Here is a 13248-nt window from a genome sequence, read left to right as displayed (position 1 = left end):
GAGTGTGTTAGTGGATAATCTCCTGCTTGCTACTATGCTATGGACAATTTCTCTTTACACCTTAAATGTGCTTGCTTTTCAACTATCAATTATTATGTGTTCCAAGAATATGAAGCAAATAAATTTGGGTGCCATTATGATATGGCATACTACATATACATTAAGAATGATGCTTATAGGGATCCCTAGTGGCGCAGCGGTTTAGCGCCTGCCTTTGGCCCAGGGTGCAATCCTGGAGAACCGGGATCGGGTCCCACATCGGGCTCCTGGTGCATGGAGCCTGCTTCTCCCTCTGCCTGTGTCTCTGCCTCTCTCTCTCTCTCTCTGTGACTATCATAAAAAAAAAAAAAGAATGATGCTTATAAAAACCTTTAATGATATAGAAAAAATGTACATACCGTAATGTCAGGTGAAAAAACAGACACAGGCAGAGAAGAAAGCCTGAAACTCTAGGTATTAAGTCATTTGTTAACATGCAGATATACCATTTAGTTACCCTTGAATAGTGGGATTATACATGTTGAAATTTTCCTACTTTGGTTCTTCTATTTTCCAAAGTAAAGAATGCAACTACTTTTTTTTAATAATAAAATGAACAAAGTTATTTTACAACATGTAGAAGTGATTGCTTTTGCAGCATAAAATTCAGTATGTATGCCAAAAGAAGATATGAATACTTTTTAAGATATGCTTTGCTTTGAATTTCCTAAATTTGTCCTTAACATTGATTTTTCTGGACTCTAAGCTTAGTAATTGGTCAAATTCTGGTACATTTCTGAGGACTTATAATCTTACAGTTCTCACGTTAGGAAAAAGGGCAATGAGAAGGAAAAAGGAAGGATGTATACAATTTCTTCATCTATCAAAAATGCAAGGTTTTATTTAGGGTCTTGCATTTGTTAAGAAAGGTGAAAGTATAGGTCACCAAGAGGTTATTTCAGGAAAAGGCTCTGAAGAAAGCACAACTGCTGACCATGGATGATTTCACCACTTGAAACAGGTGCTATGATGTGTCTGCTCAAGCATGATTTCAGATATCAGATCACAAACTCAGGAAGGCCACAGAGGCCAGTTGGTGGAAATAAAACACCTATAAAAGAAGGCACTCCCTCCGTGGTAAGGAAGTAAAAAAATCCATTAAAAAAATCTGGTGAGTGTTGGTACAATTACAGCTTATCCATTTCCCACAATGGAGGCAGAGAGAAATGCAGAAATGGCCAGTAGCGTAGAGAGCCTAGAACTCACTCTGGTGAATTGTACGAGAAAGTATCTGATCTTCTCTGGCTAATCATCTATCAGTGAATATTTGTAATAGGTCCTTTTGTAACTTGTCATTCAGAATTTTAGAGGCTATAAAAAATACTGCACTGTTAACCAGGCACTTGGGCCTCCAGAAGGTATGAAAAGACTTTACATGTGTGCCAGTTACATATAAAGAGGGAAAAAACATATTGTCTGTCAGCTCATTTGGCCCATGGAACAAATAATGGGAGATTTCTTATAGAGTATGCTACTCAAAGTGTGGCCCTCCCACCAACAGCATTGGCATCCCCTGGGAGGTTGTTAGAAATGAAGAGTCTGAAATAAGTCAGAGAGAGAAAGACAAATAACATAAGATCTCACTTATATGTGGTACCTAAAAAAACAAAACAAACAACAACAACATAAAAGAAGCTCATAGATATAGAAAAGAGACTGATGGTTGCTGGATGGGGTAGTGGGGAATGGGTAAAGGTGATCAAAAGGTAAAACCTCTAGCTGTAAAATACATTAAGTCCCAGGGATATAATGTAGAGCATGGTAGCTATAGTTAATAATAGTGTATTGCATATCTGAAAGTTGCTAAGAAAGTAAATCTTAGGAGTCCTCATCACAAGAAAAAAAAAAAAAGAAAAATGTTTGCAACTATGTATGGTAACATGCTAACTAGACTTATTGTGGTGATCATTTCACAATATATACAATGAGCAAATCATTATGTTATACCCCTGAAACTAATACAAAATTATGTGTCAATTATACCTCAATTAAAAAAAAAATGAGCCCACGCAGGCCCGCTAAGAGGAATCTGCATTTTAACGAGATCCCCATGTGATCTATATTTGTACTAAAGTTTAAGAAGCACTGTATCATAGGTATGAAACATATAAACTACATTTTTTTTACAAATAAACTACATTGTAAGCTCTCTTGAATTTTTCTTCTTACTTGTTTTCAAATATATTGAAAATACAAATTTTTACTGTGGCAAAAAGATTCATCCTCCAGCTAAAATCTCTGTGTGTGCATGAATGTTTCTTTCAGCTAAGGTACTCAGAAGCAACTCGATATTTGTAATTTCCTTTTCAAACCTAGCTTACAAAGGCAAGTATTTTCAGCTGTCCCAGTCTTCTGAATTATTTATTGCATCTTCTAATTCTAGGTAAATTTTATGTCTGAAAAGGATATTATGTACCACAGACTTCTAGAATTTTTGCTCCCCACCCTTTTCCATTTTATGGAAAAAAATATTTTTTCTTCCATACTCATTCTCTGAGAGTCATTAGGAGAAATTCTAACTTTGTATTTTTTAAAAAACTAGGCTCCGAGCCCAATGCAGGGTTTGAACTCACTTAACATTGAGATCAAGACCTGAGCTGAAATCAAAAGTTGGACATTCAACCAACTGAGCCACCCAGGTGTCCCTAACTATATTTTTCTTTTTTTTTAAGATTTTATTTATTCATGAGAGACATAGGAAGAGAGGAAGAGACACAGGCAGAAGGAGGAGAAGCAGGCTCCATTCAAGGAGCCTGATGTGGGACTCGATCCCAGGAATTCAGATCACACCCTGAGCCAAAGGCAGATGCTCAACCACTGAGCCCCCTAGGAGTCTCCTAATTGTATTTTTCTAAATAGGTGTTATCATTGTTCCTATGGGGAATGGTGATCTGGTTTCTATCTATCTAAATGTGCTGGTAGTGTGCTAAATATCTAAGAAGCCACCTATGAGAATGTGACCTATCTGACCATAGAAGGAGCTCAAGTGGCATAGCTCAAGTGGCATGTAGGGCTATCCCTGCCTTGAGAACATTTCTCCTCATAAAAGAATGACCAGTTTCTAGTCTACCAATTACATCACAGATTTAGTAGTATCAGGCAAACATGTGCATCAATTTACCCTTGTCCTAGGAGGGAAAAGGGTCAGAGTCCTTTGAAGGAAAAGTTACAGATAAATTTGAAATAATGTTTAAAGTGGTCTTATGATTTTGTAATACTGTAAAAAAGGATGCAATCGTCCTGTAAACATTTAGATTAAGCAAAAGTAAGAGACAGTAGGAATCTAAGGCTGGTCTCTGTAAGTTCTTCTTTGAAAGTCCAATCTCACCTGATTGTCGAATCCGTTGAAGAGTTTGTTGGACCAGAACCTCTGATCTTGGGACAATGATGATGAAGTCCACTTTGCTGAAGTGGCCGAGGTCCAGGCTCTGACTGCCGCTATCTGCTATAGCACACACCTGGGATAAGAGTTTTCTGGCAACCGTTAGCTGTGGTTGATAAATTTGGAAGGTTTCATTATCTAAATCTAAAATAAAAAAGTCATGAGAACAAGATTAATTCACTTCTGTTGATGGCCACTGTATTCATAAGGGGGACACACAACACACATACACCGTAATGCTCTATACCAAGTGTTCTATTTTCACTGTCTATTGAGTTTTAATAGGTTTCTTATTTTCTCTGAAAACTTGGCTGAAAGGATGTGTTCAAGAGTGGATGTGGTAATTTTACAAATGTATCCTTTTAAAATTGACGGATTGGCTCACAAATCACTACTCAATATCCCTCCCCCACCCAGAAATGTAGAGACAAACTACACTCTCACAGTGAGAGCTAGGACCCATCTCTGGACAGAGGAAGCAAGGATTTCCAGTTTTCTTTAGGAGTATCAGCACAGGTCAGGTGCCCAAGCCCAGAGTTCAGGGAAAGAGGTGATGCGGTAACCATATTAATGTGGAGTTCCTTTGAACTTATCTGGACAGCGCCACAGTAAACATTTCCTCTTCAACAAGTCAGTTGCAACATGATTGGAATTCTTCTCCCCAGGAACTGTGTAACACAGGTCACAGAGACACTACCTTCACCTTTTTTCCCACTCAACTTGCCAGTGCTTATGACCTGGCAGTTATAGGTGGTTGTGGCCAACTCAATGCTGACGCCTGTACTATCTGAAGAGACCTGACTCATGACATGGCCAGCTGGCTACTCAAGAGGTGATGTATTAGAAGAACATTGCCCAGACAGTCTAAGCATGCCAGTAGCTTTTTATGACAAGTTATAACGAAGCAATCAATCTCATACCTGTGGGCATGCAAACACACACACACACACGCACACACACACACACAACAAGACAAGCGTAGATGAATTCTTGAGCAGGTAACATTTAAGATTTCTTTACAAAGCTGCTTTTTATCAGGAATACATGTGAAAGTCTGGCTGGAACACACAAAGCCCCAATTAACCTGCACTAATTAATGTTTTCTGAAGCCAAATGCATGGGGCGCTTGGGTGGCTCAGTCGGCTAAGTGTCTGCCTTCGGCTCGGTCATGATCCCAGGGTTTTGGGATTGAGCCCCACCTCAGGCTCCCTGCTAGCAGGGATCCTGCTTCTCCCTCTCCCTTTTCCTCTGTCTGCTGCTCCTCCCGTTTGTGCGCAGGCTCTTTCTATCTGTCAAATAAATAAATAAAATCTTAAAAAAATAAAATTGCAATGTGGCCAAGGTAAAGATGGTAGTCATAATACCCTAACCACATGGAAACTTGACAATGACTGGAGATTTAAAGGTGGCTAAGAGAACCCAGTAGAAAAGGCCAAAGCTGCAACTTTTAATAGCAGAATGGTTTTTGGCCCACAAAAATTACCACTCAAAATAAATCTTTGGGTAGGCTATTATTTCTTTCCTGTCATAGGTTGGATAGGTGGGGACTAACCTAAGTGATAACATAACTTTGTAGAATTTAACTTAGCAGATTTTAAAGTTTGAGGAAACCTAATAAATATCTTTAAGCAATGTTTCTTAAACAAGGAAGCAAGGATATGTAGAAATCTGTAAGTACTCTGAGAATTTTTAAATTCTAACTTTGTTAATAATTCAAAAATAATATGAATACATTTTAGATCATCTGGATGATTGCTTTATCATCAAATAATGTGCAGCAGTAAAAACATTTTATTGTGGGGGCACCTGGGTGGCTCAGTCAGTTAAATGTCTGACTCTTGACCTCAGTTCAGGTCTTGATCTCAGGGTTATGAGTTCGAGCCCTGCAATGTGGTCCACACTGGGCATAGAGCCTACTTAAAAAAAAATATTGCGTGCATTTGAATTTGTTTTTGTGACTGAGCTGATGCCAAGTCATGCTACTTTTATTGCTGAGGCAGTCCTAATATATAAATGACACATTCCTATCAAGTGAAGGCCAGAAGGCTGTCAGCAGCAACTTTATGGATCTGTCCTACCCTCTGTCCTATTCTTTTTTTGATCATCTCCTATGTTGTCCTTATCAACAGGGAATTGGGGAAGAAATCTGAACATAAAAGAACCCAATCTAATGATGAAACTCCTAGCCCCTGTTCCCACTATCCCCCGGTTTAAAAAAAAAAAAATTATTTATTTATTTATTTATTTATTTATTTATTTATTTATTTATTTATTTATTTTAGAGAGAGTATGCAGGGGGGTGGAGAGGGGCAGAGGGAGAGAGAGAATCTCCAGCACACTCTCTGCTGAGCGTGGAGCCTGATGCAGGGTTCAATGACCTGAGCTGAAATCAGGGGTTGGATGCTTAACTGATGGAGCCACCCAGGTGCCCCTCCCACTATCCTTTTTTGCATCCTGGAAGCTTGTAGGGCAGATGATGTGTTGGTATTGCTGTGCTATTTGCCAGGGATGCCTTGCTATCCCTGAGATTATGTGTGTTTTATACGTCAGAGAGTAAATGAAGGGGGTGGAGAGCCAGAAGCCTTGCACAGACTGCATTCTACATTCTTCCAAGCAGTTCTTTGTAGCCCTCAGATAGCACCAACAGCTCTCTAGGCATAGCTGGTAGAGCCAGAATTTTTTTTTGGGAAAAAAAGAGAGTCTGCTTATAATAAAGTCTTCAACTTTGATTTTAATTCTAGGAGACATCTACTAAGAACAAGGTGTTTGATCCAGGCCCCATCAAGAGACATTTTTAATTTGAGCCATATTTATTATGTAGATAGTGAGGAAAAACCTGTCATAATCTGTGACTCTAAAACAAGACCTGAAAACCCTCAGAATGACTTAGCTTCTATTTCCTCCTTTTGGTCTGAGGTGACGTTACCCAGGTTTTGCGTGGGGATCATAGCGGCAGCCTCCTGAGCTGACACACACTCGTTAAGATCTCCATTGAAAGGGGTAACCACACTTTCTCCTCTTCTTTGTTGCATTTTGTCTAGCAGCTTGTCCAGATCATCGCCTATTACATAATAAAGAGGAGATAAGATTACAAGGAATGATAAATTTATATTAGTCTCATTGGACACTTAAGCTGGGTTTTCATCAAGATTTGTCAGTCAGTCAGCTTTTCCTGTCTGAGTTTACACTTGGCCATGTCTGTAGCAGTATCTCTATAGCCAGAGCTACTCTCATTTGTACTGTGCTTACGACTTACATGCTTTTACATGGTGTATCTCTCTTGACCTCCACAATACTCAAAGCAGTTAGGATGGCATCATTCTATCTCCATTTGACATATTAGAAAACTGAGATCCAGGGAGGAAGAATCTCTCCCAAGGTTACACCACTAAGTAGTGGCTGAGCTGAGGCCCTCCATACCAGTGCCCATGTGCCTTCCTCTGGACCACCTGCTGTGTCAGTAACAAAATACTGAGAATAAACCATTCCAAATGAGGGAAGGTCAGCAGGCAAGTTTAAGCTCCATGCTCATCTCCTCTACAGGCTAAAATTTAAATTCAGAAAATCACACAGGGACTGGCAGTGCTGCTGAATCCTACAACCACTTACCTAATGATGTGGTTTTGAAATGTGATGCCAGGAAACTGACCTTTCCTGTGATGAGTTCATAACTAATTTCTTTCAAAAACTCACTTGTGGTTAGCATGCTCTCTGCCAGAGCTCTGGACTGATGCTGACCTGCAGAAGAGAGGGAGGAAGTGATGCATCAGTGGACAAATGTTAACAGAAATATGATTTATAATAGCAAAAATTGGAAACAACTAAAACATGTAACTATAGGGATTTGGTTAAGGAAAATATGGCACGTCAAAAGATGGACAATTACTCAGCATTTAAAATGGCAATTTTAAGAAGAAAATGTTTATAATAAAATGTTAGATGATCAAGGGGAAAAATGATATACCTTATGTTTGTAACTGTGAAAAATACTATACATGTGTTTAAAGACTCAGTAGGAATGTGAAAAACCTTTAAAAATTGTGTTTGCATGGTTATTATGAATACCTGTCTTAAAATATAAACTTATGGTGTTTAGTTGTTTTTACAAGTGAAAATTCAAAAAAATTAATGTATCATACTTTCTGATCAAGATTTATGTCATGGAGATATGGGCAGGCAGGTTTTGCCAAAGTGAGGGGGCTTGGCTTCTTTAGTAGAAACAGGTAAGAACCATCACTAGAGAGGAAAAAAGCAAATTTAGTCCAGATGGCTGTCTACTCATAATGGTGCGTGATAGAAAATCAGTGCCAGAAACAAAAACACATTTTGTAATGTTCCAACTTTCTGAACCTTTCCTATAGAGTTAATGTTACAACGTGAAGTATCCTCTTCAGTGAGGAGTTGGTGAATACATGTGCTAAGTTCCTGGCAAATTTGATTCACTGGCTTAGGCCACCTGTGGCAATGGCTTTATCACATGCTGGAGTGGTAACATTTCTAAAACCTTTTAAGGACAGAAGTTACATGAGACAAGGGTATCTGTTACTAGGACATGCTTTGAAATAATGTCTCCACAACCAGCTGACAGGGACACCAGCCAAACTAAGGGCTACAAAAATCTGATATGAGGAGAAAAACAAACGTTAAAATAAGGAGGAAGAACTGGAGTTGGAGCAATTAACTAGAGATTAATTACATGGATGCTTGAAACACTCAATAAATATTTTTCAAATGGACAGATGATTGAAATGAATGGATAAAAAAAAAAACAACCCAAAACATTACTCACCTAATACTACCACACAAAATTCGTTTCCTCTGATTTTTGATGCACATATCGCCACAACATAATCTGGTAGTCTCTGATAGTGTCTCATTTCACTGAGAGTCCTCAATGTCTCTGATATGCCCTCCGCCAAAGAGTTTTGGGTCACAATCACATGAACCAAGTCTTGAGATACGCTGGCGACTAGTCTAGCAAGCCAGGGGAGTTGTCCTGGTGACACAGGTGTACACTGAGCACCCATCTGCAGGGCTCGCTCTCTCAGAGTAAATTCCTGCATAGCTTTCAGCATGATTTGTTCAAATTCTTCCCTGAGAGGTATCTGATCAGGACCTAAATTGAAGAGAATTACAGTTAGAATTTTTAAAAATCACAGCTAGAAAAGAGAGAAACACACACACACACACACACACACACACACGTTAGTGTGTAGTCCTTCTAAGCCTACCATACTCCAACTGCAAAAGAGCTCTTTTCCTATTGTGGCTGCAGGAATGGAGGCCCTGCTAACCATTTTCCATTGTAAAGTTACCTTCTCTTTGCCTCAGTATTAAAAAAAAAAAAAAGCAGTCTTCTGTTCTCCTTTATGCTAATCTTGATATTTTTAAAAGAGGAGGTACTCAGCATCAGTATCAATTCCACTGTATATCTTAGGGGATGGTCCCTGAAGGTGGTATATTTGCTGAGCTATTAAACTTGTCATTACAGACATGATTAATGACTCATGAAGGAAGAAGCTAACCTACTGGCATATAGCCAACTTTAGGTTTCACTCATTTCTTGTTTTATTTATAGCTACTTTGAAAAACATTTTAATGTATTGTCTCTGTACCTAATTTTAGGAATACTGTTCATAGGAAAATTAAGTTTAATTATTTTTCACTTCTAATTTATATTTAGGCAGCCTCACACTTTCCCTAATAGAGAATGTCACTGTTATCTAGCTATTCCTCAGCATTCTGGATTGTTAAGGATGGCATTTGGCCCTCTCTTCCAGCTGTGGTTATGGCTAAATTTATGTGGGTGACCAACAGCCCCTGGAATTAGGGGGATTTTGTTTCTCTGATTCTCTTTATAAACTCAACCAGTCTTTAGGATAAAACAAGCAAGTCGATATTTGGCATCCAAGGGACTCAAATGAACTCCTACATTTAGTTTAAATTGAAACCAGTGAGACTACGCTCACTCCTGCTCTTCAGTCATTTCTTTTGCTGTGCAGACCTGAGATTTGAAAGCTCAGGCTCTGGTAGACAGATAGAACCCCTCAGTGTCTGTGACCTGAGATCAAACACTAATTTCAGAACCCAGGGCTAAAATCCCCTTGGGGAAGAATACACGTGTAAAGGACTGGACTTCTATATGAGAAGGAGGCACCTTGAATGAGTCAGAATCTTTCCTTCCTCAATAGGAATTTAAGCTGGCTTTCCAGAGCCCCGCTCATATTTTCTGGGAAAGCAAGAAAATGAAGTTTTAGTAATATTTTTAGGATATAGAAAAGTAGGTAAAATATTAAATATTTTTAAAATAATTTAAATTGGGGGAAATAAGTTTTTTCATGATTGGTTGGATGCTAAAGGGAGGGAGACTGAAATCCTCTCAGAGTTTTTTCTGCCGTCCATGGAAAAAGAGGGCAAGAACCCTGCAATGGTAACATTGTGTTAATACTTCTTATGTCCGTCCCCTCCCCCCCCCAGTTGCCTGCTAGAGGAAGGTAGATGCCTTTTTATCACCTAGAAGCTGCCAAAGCTTCTGTCTTCATTTTGCTTTATAAAATTAGCATCATGGGCAGTGATCACTAGGTACATACTAGGTACATACTAGGAGCTCAAAGTGTATAGATTTATATTGACTGTACAAATGCACAGTATAAATGAGTTGAAGGGAAAGTGGCTATTTAAAGCTTTCTTCCATCAGAATAAATGACAGCTCAAAAGCATGTGGCTCTGCTGCCATTCCCTACAGCCTCTCATAGACCCCCTGAAGGCTCAGAGGCCTGGTGAATAGGTGTGCCCATAAAGCTCACTCTAAACCATGACTGAGTAACATGTTCTATTAGGCAGCATAATTAATTTCACATATAAAAGCATTCCCAGAAAATAAGATTATCAAACATATTCATAATAGCATTCTCCATTGCCTTAAGACCCGTTTTTTAAATAGAATTTTGACTGAATTACTGTTAGGAATTGAGAAATAGAGGAAAAAGTACCAAAGTTTAAATGAGGTAAGAGAGCAAAATGCCTTGCTTCCAATCACCTCCCGTCATCCTCAGCCTTTATGATTAAATTGCAGGAGGTTTTTCTCCACTTCCCACAAGCTTGATAATAGTAATTTTTTTCCCCATCAACTGCTGGTCTCTAGTAACTCAGCTTAGCCTAGGCATCAGTTTTGATGGCTTTTGAGATAGGGCTACCGTAATAAAAAAAAGACAAGGTTCCAGACTCAGAGCCCTCCAATGATCAATGGATTTGCTAATTTCACTTTCTACGTCAAAAGATTTCAGGCTGTGAAATAACAGATTGATTTTTTTGAAAGACTTTATTTATTTATACATGAGACACACATGGAGAGAGAGGCAGAGACACAGGTAGAAGGAGAAGCAGGCTCCATGCAGGGAGCCCAATGCGGTACTTGATACCGGGACTCCAGGATCACGTCCTGGGCCAAGGGCAGGCGCTAAACCACTGAGCCACGCAGGCATCCAGAACAGACTGATTTTTTTTTTTTAAATGACTATAGTGGAAAGACCTCTTCCTTCTGAAGAATCTTGTTTTTCTTTTTCCCTCTTATGTCCAGGCAACTAAGCCATCAAAGTATTAGATTTGTTCTTTTAAAAGTTTGGATTAAATATAAAAGTCTATAAGCAATAGCATATGTGAAAATGTTCTTGCTGCCCTCTTTAAAACCTTTAAAGGTAAAATAAACAAACGAATGAATAAACAAACAAAAATTCAAGGACTCCATAAGAAGGGAGTTGCTGAGAAGAGGTGTCCTAATGTACAAAATTTAGATAAAAAAAAAAAACAACAAGTAGCCATTCATGTTGCACTTTGAGAGATATATTAATTGGTTGCCAGTAAAACTCTAGAAATAACTGATCTTAAAGGGCAGAGAAGAGAGGTCTAATTGGATAGAGATTTTTCTTTTTAAGGTAAGAGCTTTTAGTAATTTGAGGAGAGACATTTTGTTTTGATCATTTAGTTCATTTAATTAACTTGAATTTTGATACTTTATTTTATTTTTTAAAGATCCTATCTACTTATTCATGAGAGACACACATACAGAAAGAGAGAGAGGCAGAGACACAGGCAGAGGGAGAAGCAGGCTCCATGCAGGGGAGCATGGAGGGACGTGGGACCCGATCCCAGGTCCCCAGGATCAGGCCCTGGGCCGAAGGCGGCGCTAAACCACTGAGCCACCTGGGCTGCTTGGACTTCGATATTTTAAATTGATATTAAAATTGAAAAAAAGTGCTGTACTGATTGGCTTGGTTTTCCAATAAATAGCATTACTCTATGTGGGCTTGTTTTACTAATTCTGGAGGCATCTGGAAGCCTTTTCGATCTTGGAACATAGTTGAAAGTCAGTATATGTAGTAATGAAAATTATGACACCAAATGAGCTGCAGACACAGGTGGTTTTTATAATTTTATTACCCACTAATCAGCTGATTAGCAAGTCCTAGGTTTATCATCAAAGTGGCTCGTGAGATATCTAAAGCCTTGCAAGTTTCAAAAGCCCATGTCAAAGCAGGCCTTCAGACTCTTGGGGCACCAAGCCTTACAGCCACAGTTGCTAGCTGTTGCTCCAAAGACTAAATTTGGCCAGCTGAAACTTTTCTTTTTTTAACATTGTTTATCCCAGTATTTTTATTATTTAACACTTAAGAAATTTAATCTGTACTCTTGTGGATTATTTTAATGTTTGAAAATTCTTATGTGTAATTTTACATCTTGAATATTTTCCAAAGTAAATGAGTGGCTTGCGGCCCTAGAGTGAATGTATAATTAGGCTGCATGTTAGATGACCTGCTGCAGTTTGCAAAATAAAGGACATTGCAATGTAAATGTTGCTGAGTCACCACAGTATTGTCAGGGCACCTGCATACACCCACTGTGGAGCTCAGGAGGGTATATCAAATAAAGGAAGTGAAGGGTTCATGACCTATGTATCCCCCTTACCCTAAAGCCTAAAGAGCCTTTCAGGGAGGTCCACAGACACTGCCTCAATGAAGAAAAACATGATGGGACTACATCAAAGGGGTGTAGCTGGAGAAGAAAAAAATGGATGTAGAGACAGTGGATAAACAAGATAAAAAGGCTAAGTAGAAAACTGTAAATGTGTAAGGCAATGGCTTCATTTACATTCCAGATGACACCTGCACTTTCAGAAGGGAGGCTTGGCCAGACTCCCCAAGGGAGAAGGGTACCCTTGACACAGCCCTTTGAGGTTCTTCCTCTATGTACCACTCTGGAGACCTTAGGACCATCATGCGACTGGACACTAGGTGGCGCAATTTATCTCCTCTAGGACCCAAAGAAGCAAGATTCTAGAGAAGTTAGGAGAGAAATGGGCTGTGAGGGAAGGCAAGCGGGAGAAAGGACTAGAAAAGAAATGGGAGAAGAAAGAGAACAGTCATAGAGAGTGGGGTTGAAGGAAAAGAATGTTAGAAATGAAAAGGGTAAAGTAAGAGATGGACAAGTGGATGAACGTGAGAAAGAGGGGAAAGAAAGGAAAAAAGCATGTTGCAAAAAAGAATAAAAATTGTCACCACCAAATAATTATTGAAAATCGCTTACCTAGCCGTACAAGATACTGTATGGTCAGAAGAATCATGTTTTCCACGCTCAGGAGTTGGCTGCCAGTCAACCCTAAATGTTCCAAATCTTTGTTTTCCAACTGTGGAATCTTGTAGCAATTCACCAGCAGAGGACTCACAACAATGTCACCAACATTTCCATAGAAATAGGGTAAAGTGCCATAGCCTGCCCCAATAGAAGCAGGTCAATAAAGTTCAACATTTCTTTTTAAGGTTCAACCAGGT

At 39.1% G+C, this 13248-nt stretch overlaps 1 protein-coding gene across 9 annotated transcripts in view; it reads right to left on the bottom strand.

Moving 5' to 3' along the window:
* The window catches only part of GREB1L (GREB1 like retinoic acid receptor coactivator), a 269293-nt gene that overhangs the window by 75125 nt on the left and 180920 nt on the right, over window positions 1-13248 (bottom strand). For all 9 annotated transcript variants that reach the window (XM_072828988.1, XM_072828987.1, XM_072828985.1 and 6 more), the window contains 5 exons: window positions 13004-13189; window positions 8211-8537; window positions 7031-7159; window positions 6348-6482; window positions 3368-3565 (listed from right to left, as the gene is read on the bottom strand). In XM_072828988.1, the coding sequence (XP_072685089.1) occupies window positions 3368-3565; window positions 6348-6482; window positions 7031-7159; window positions 8211-8537; window positions 13004-13189 (975 nt within the window). The remainder of the gene's footprint in view (window positions 1-3367; window positions 3566-6347; window positions 6483-7030; window positions 7160-8210; window positions 8538-13003; window positions 13190-13248) is intronic.

This window comes from Canis lupus, chromosome 6 (genome assembly GCF_048164855.1).
Source record: "Canis lupus baileyi chromosome 6, mCanLup2.hap1, whole genome shotgun sequence".
Lineage (NCBI taxonomy): Eukaryota > Metazoa > Chordata > Mammalia > Carnivora > Canidae > Canis > Canis lupus.
Note: the sequence above shows the minus strand (reverse complement) of the source record. Positions and strands in the feature narration are given on the sequence as shown.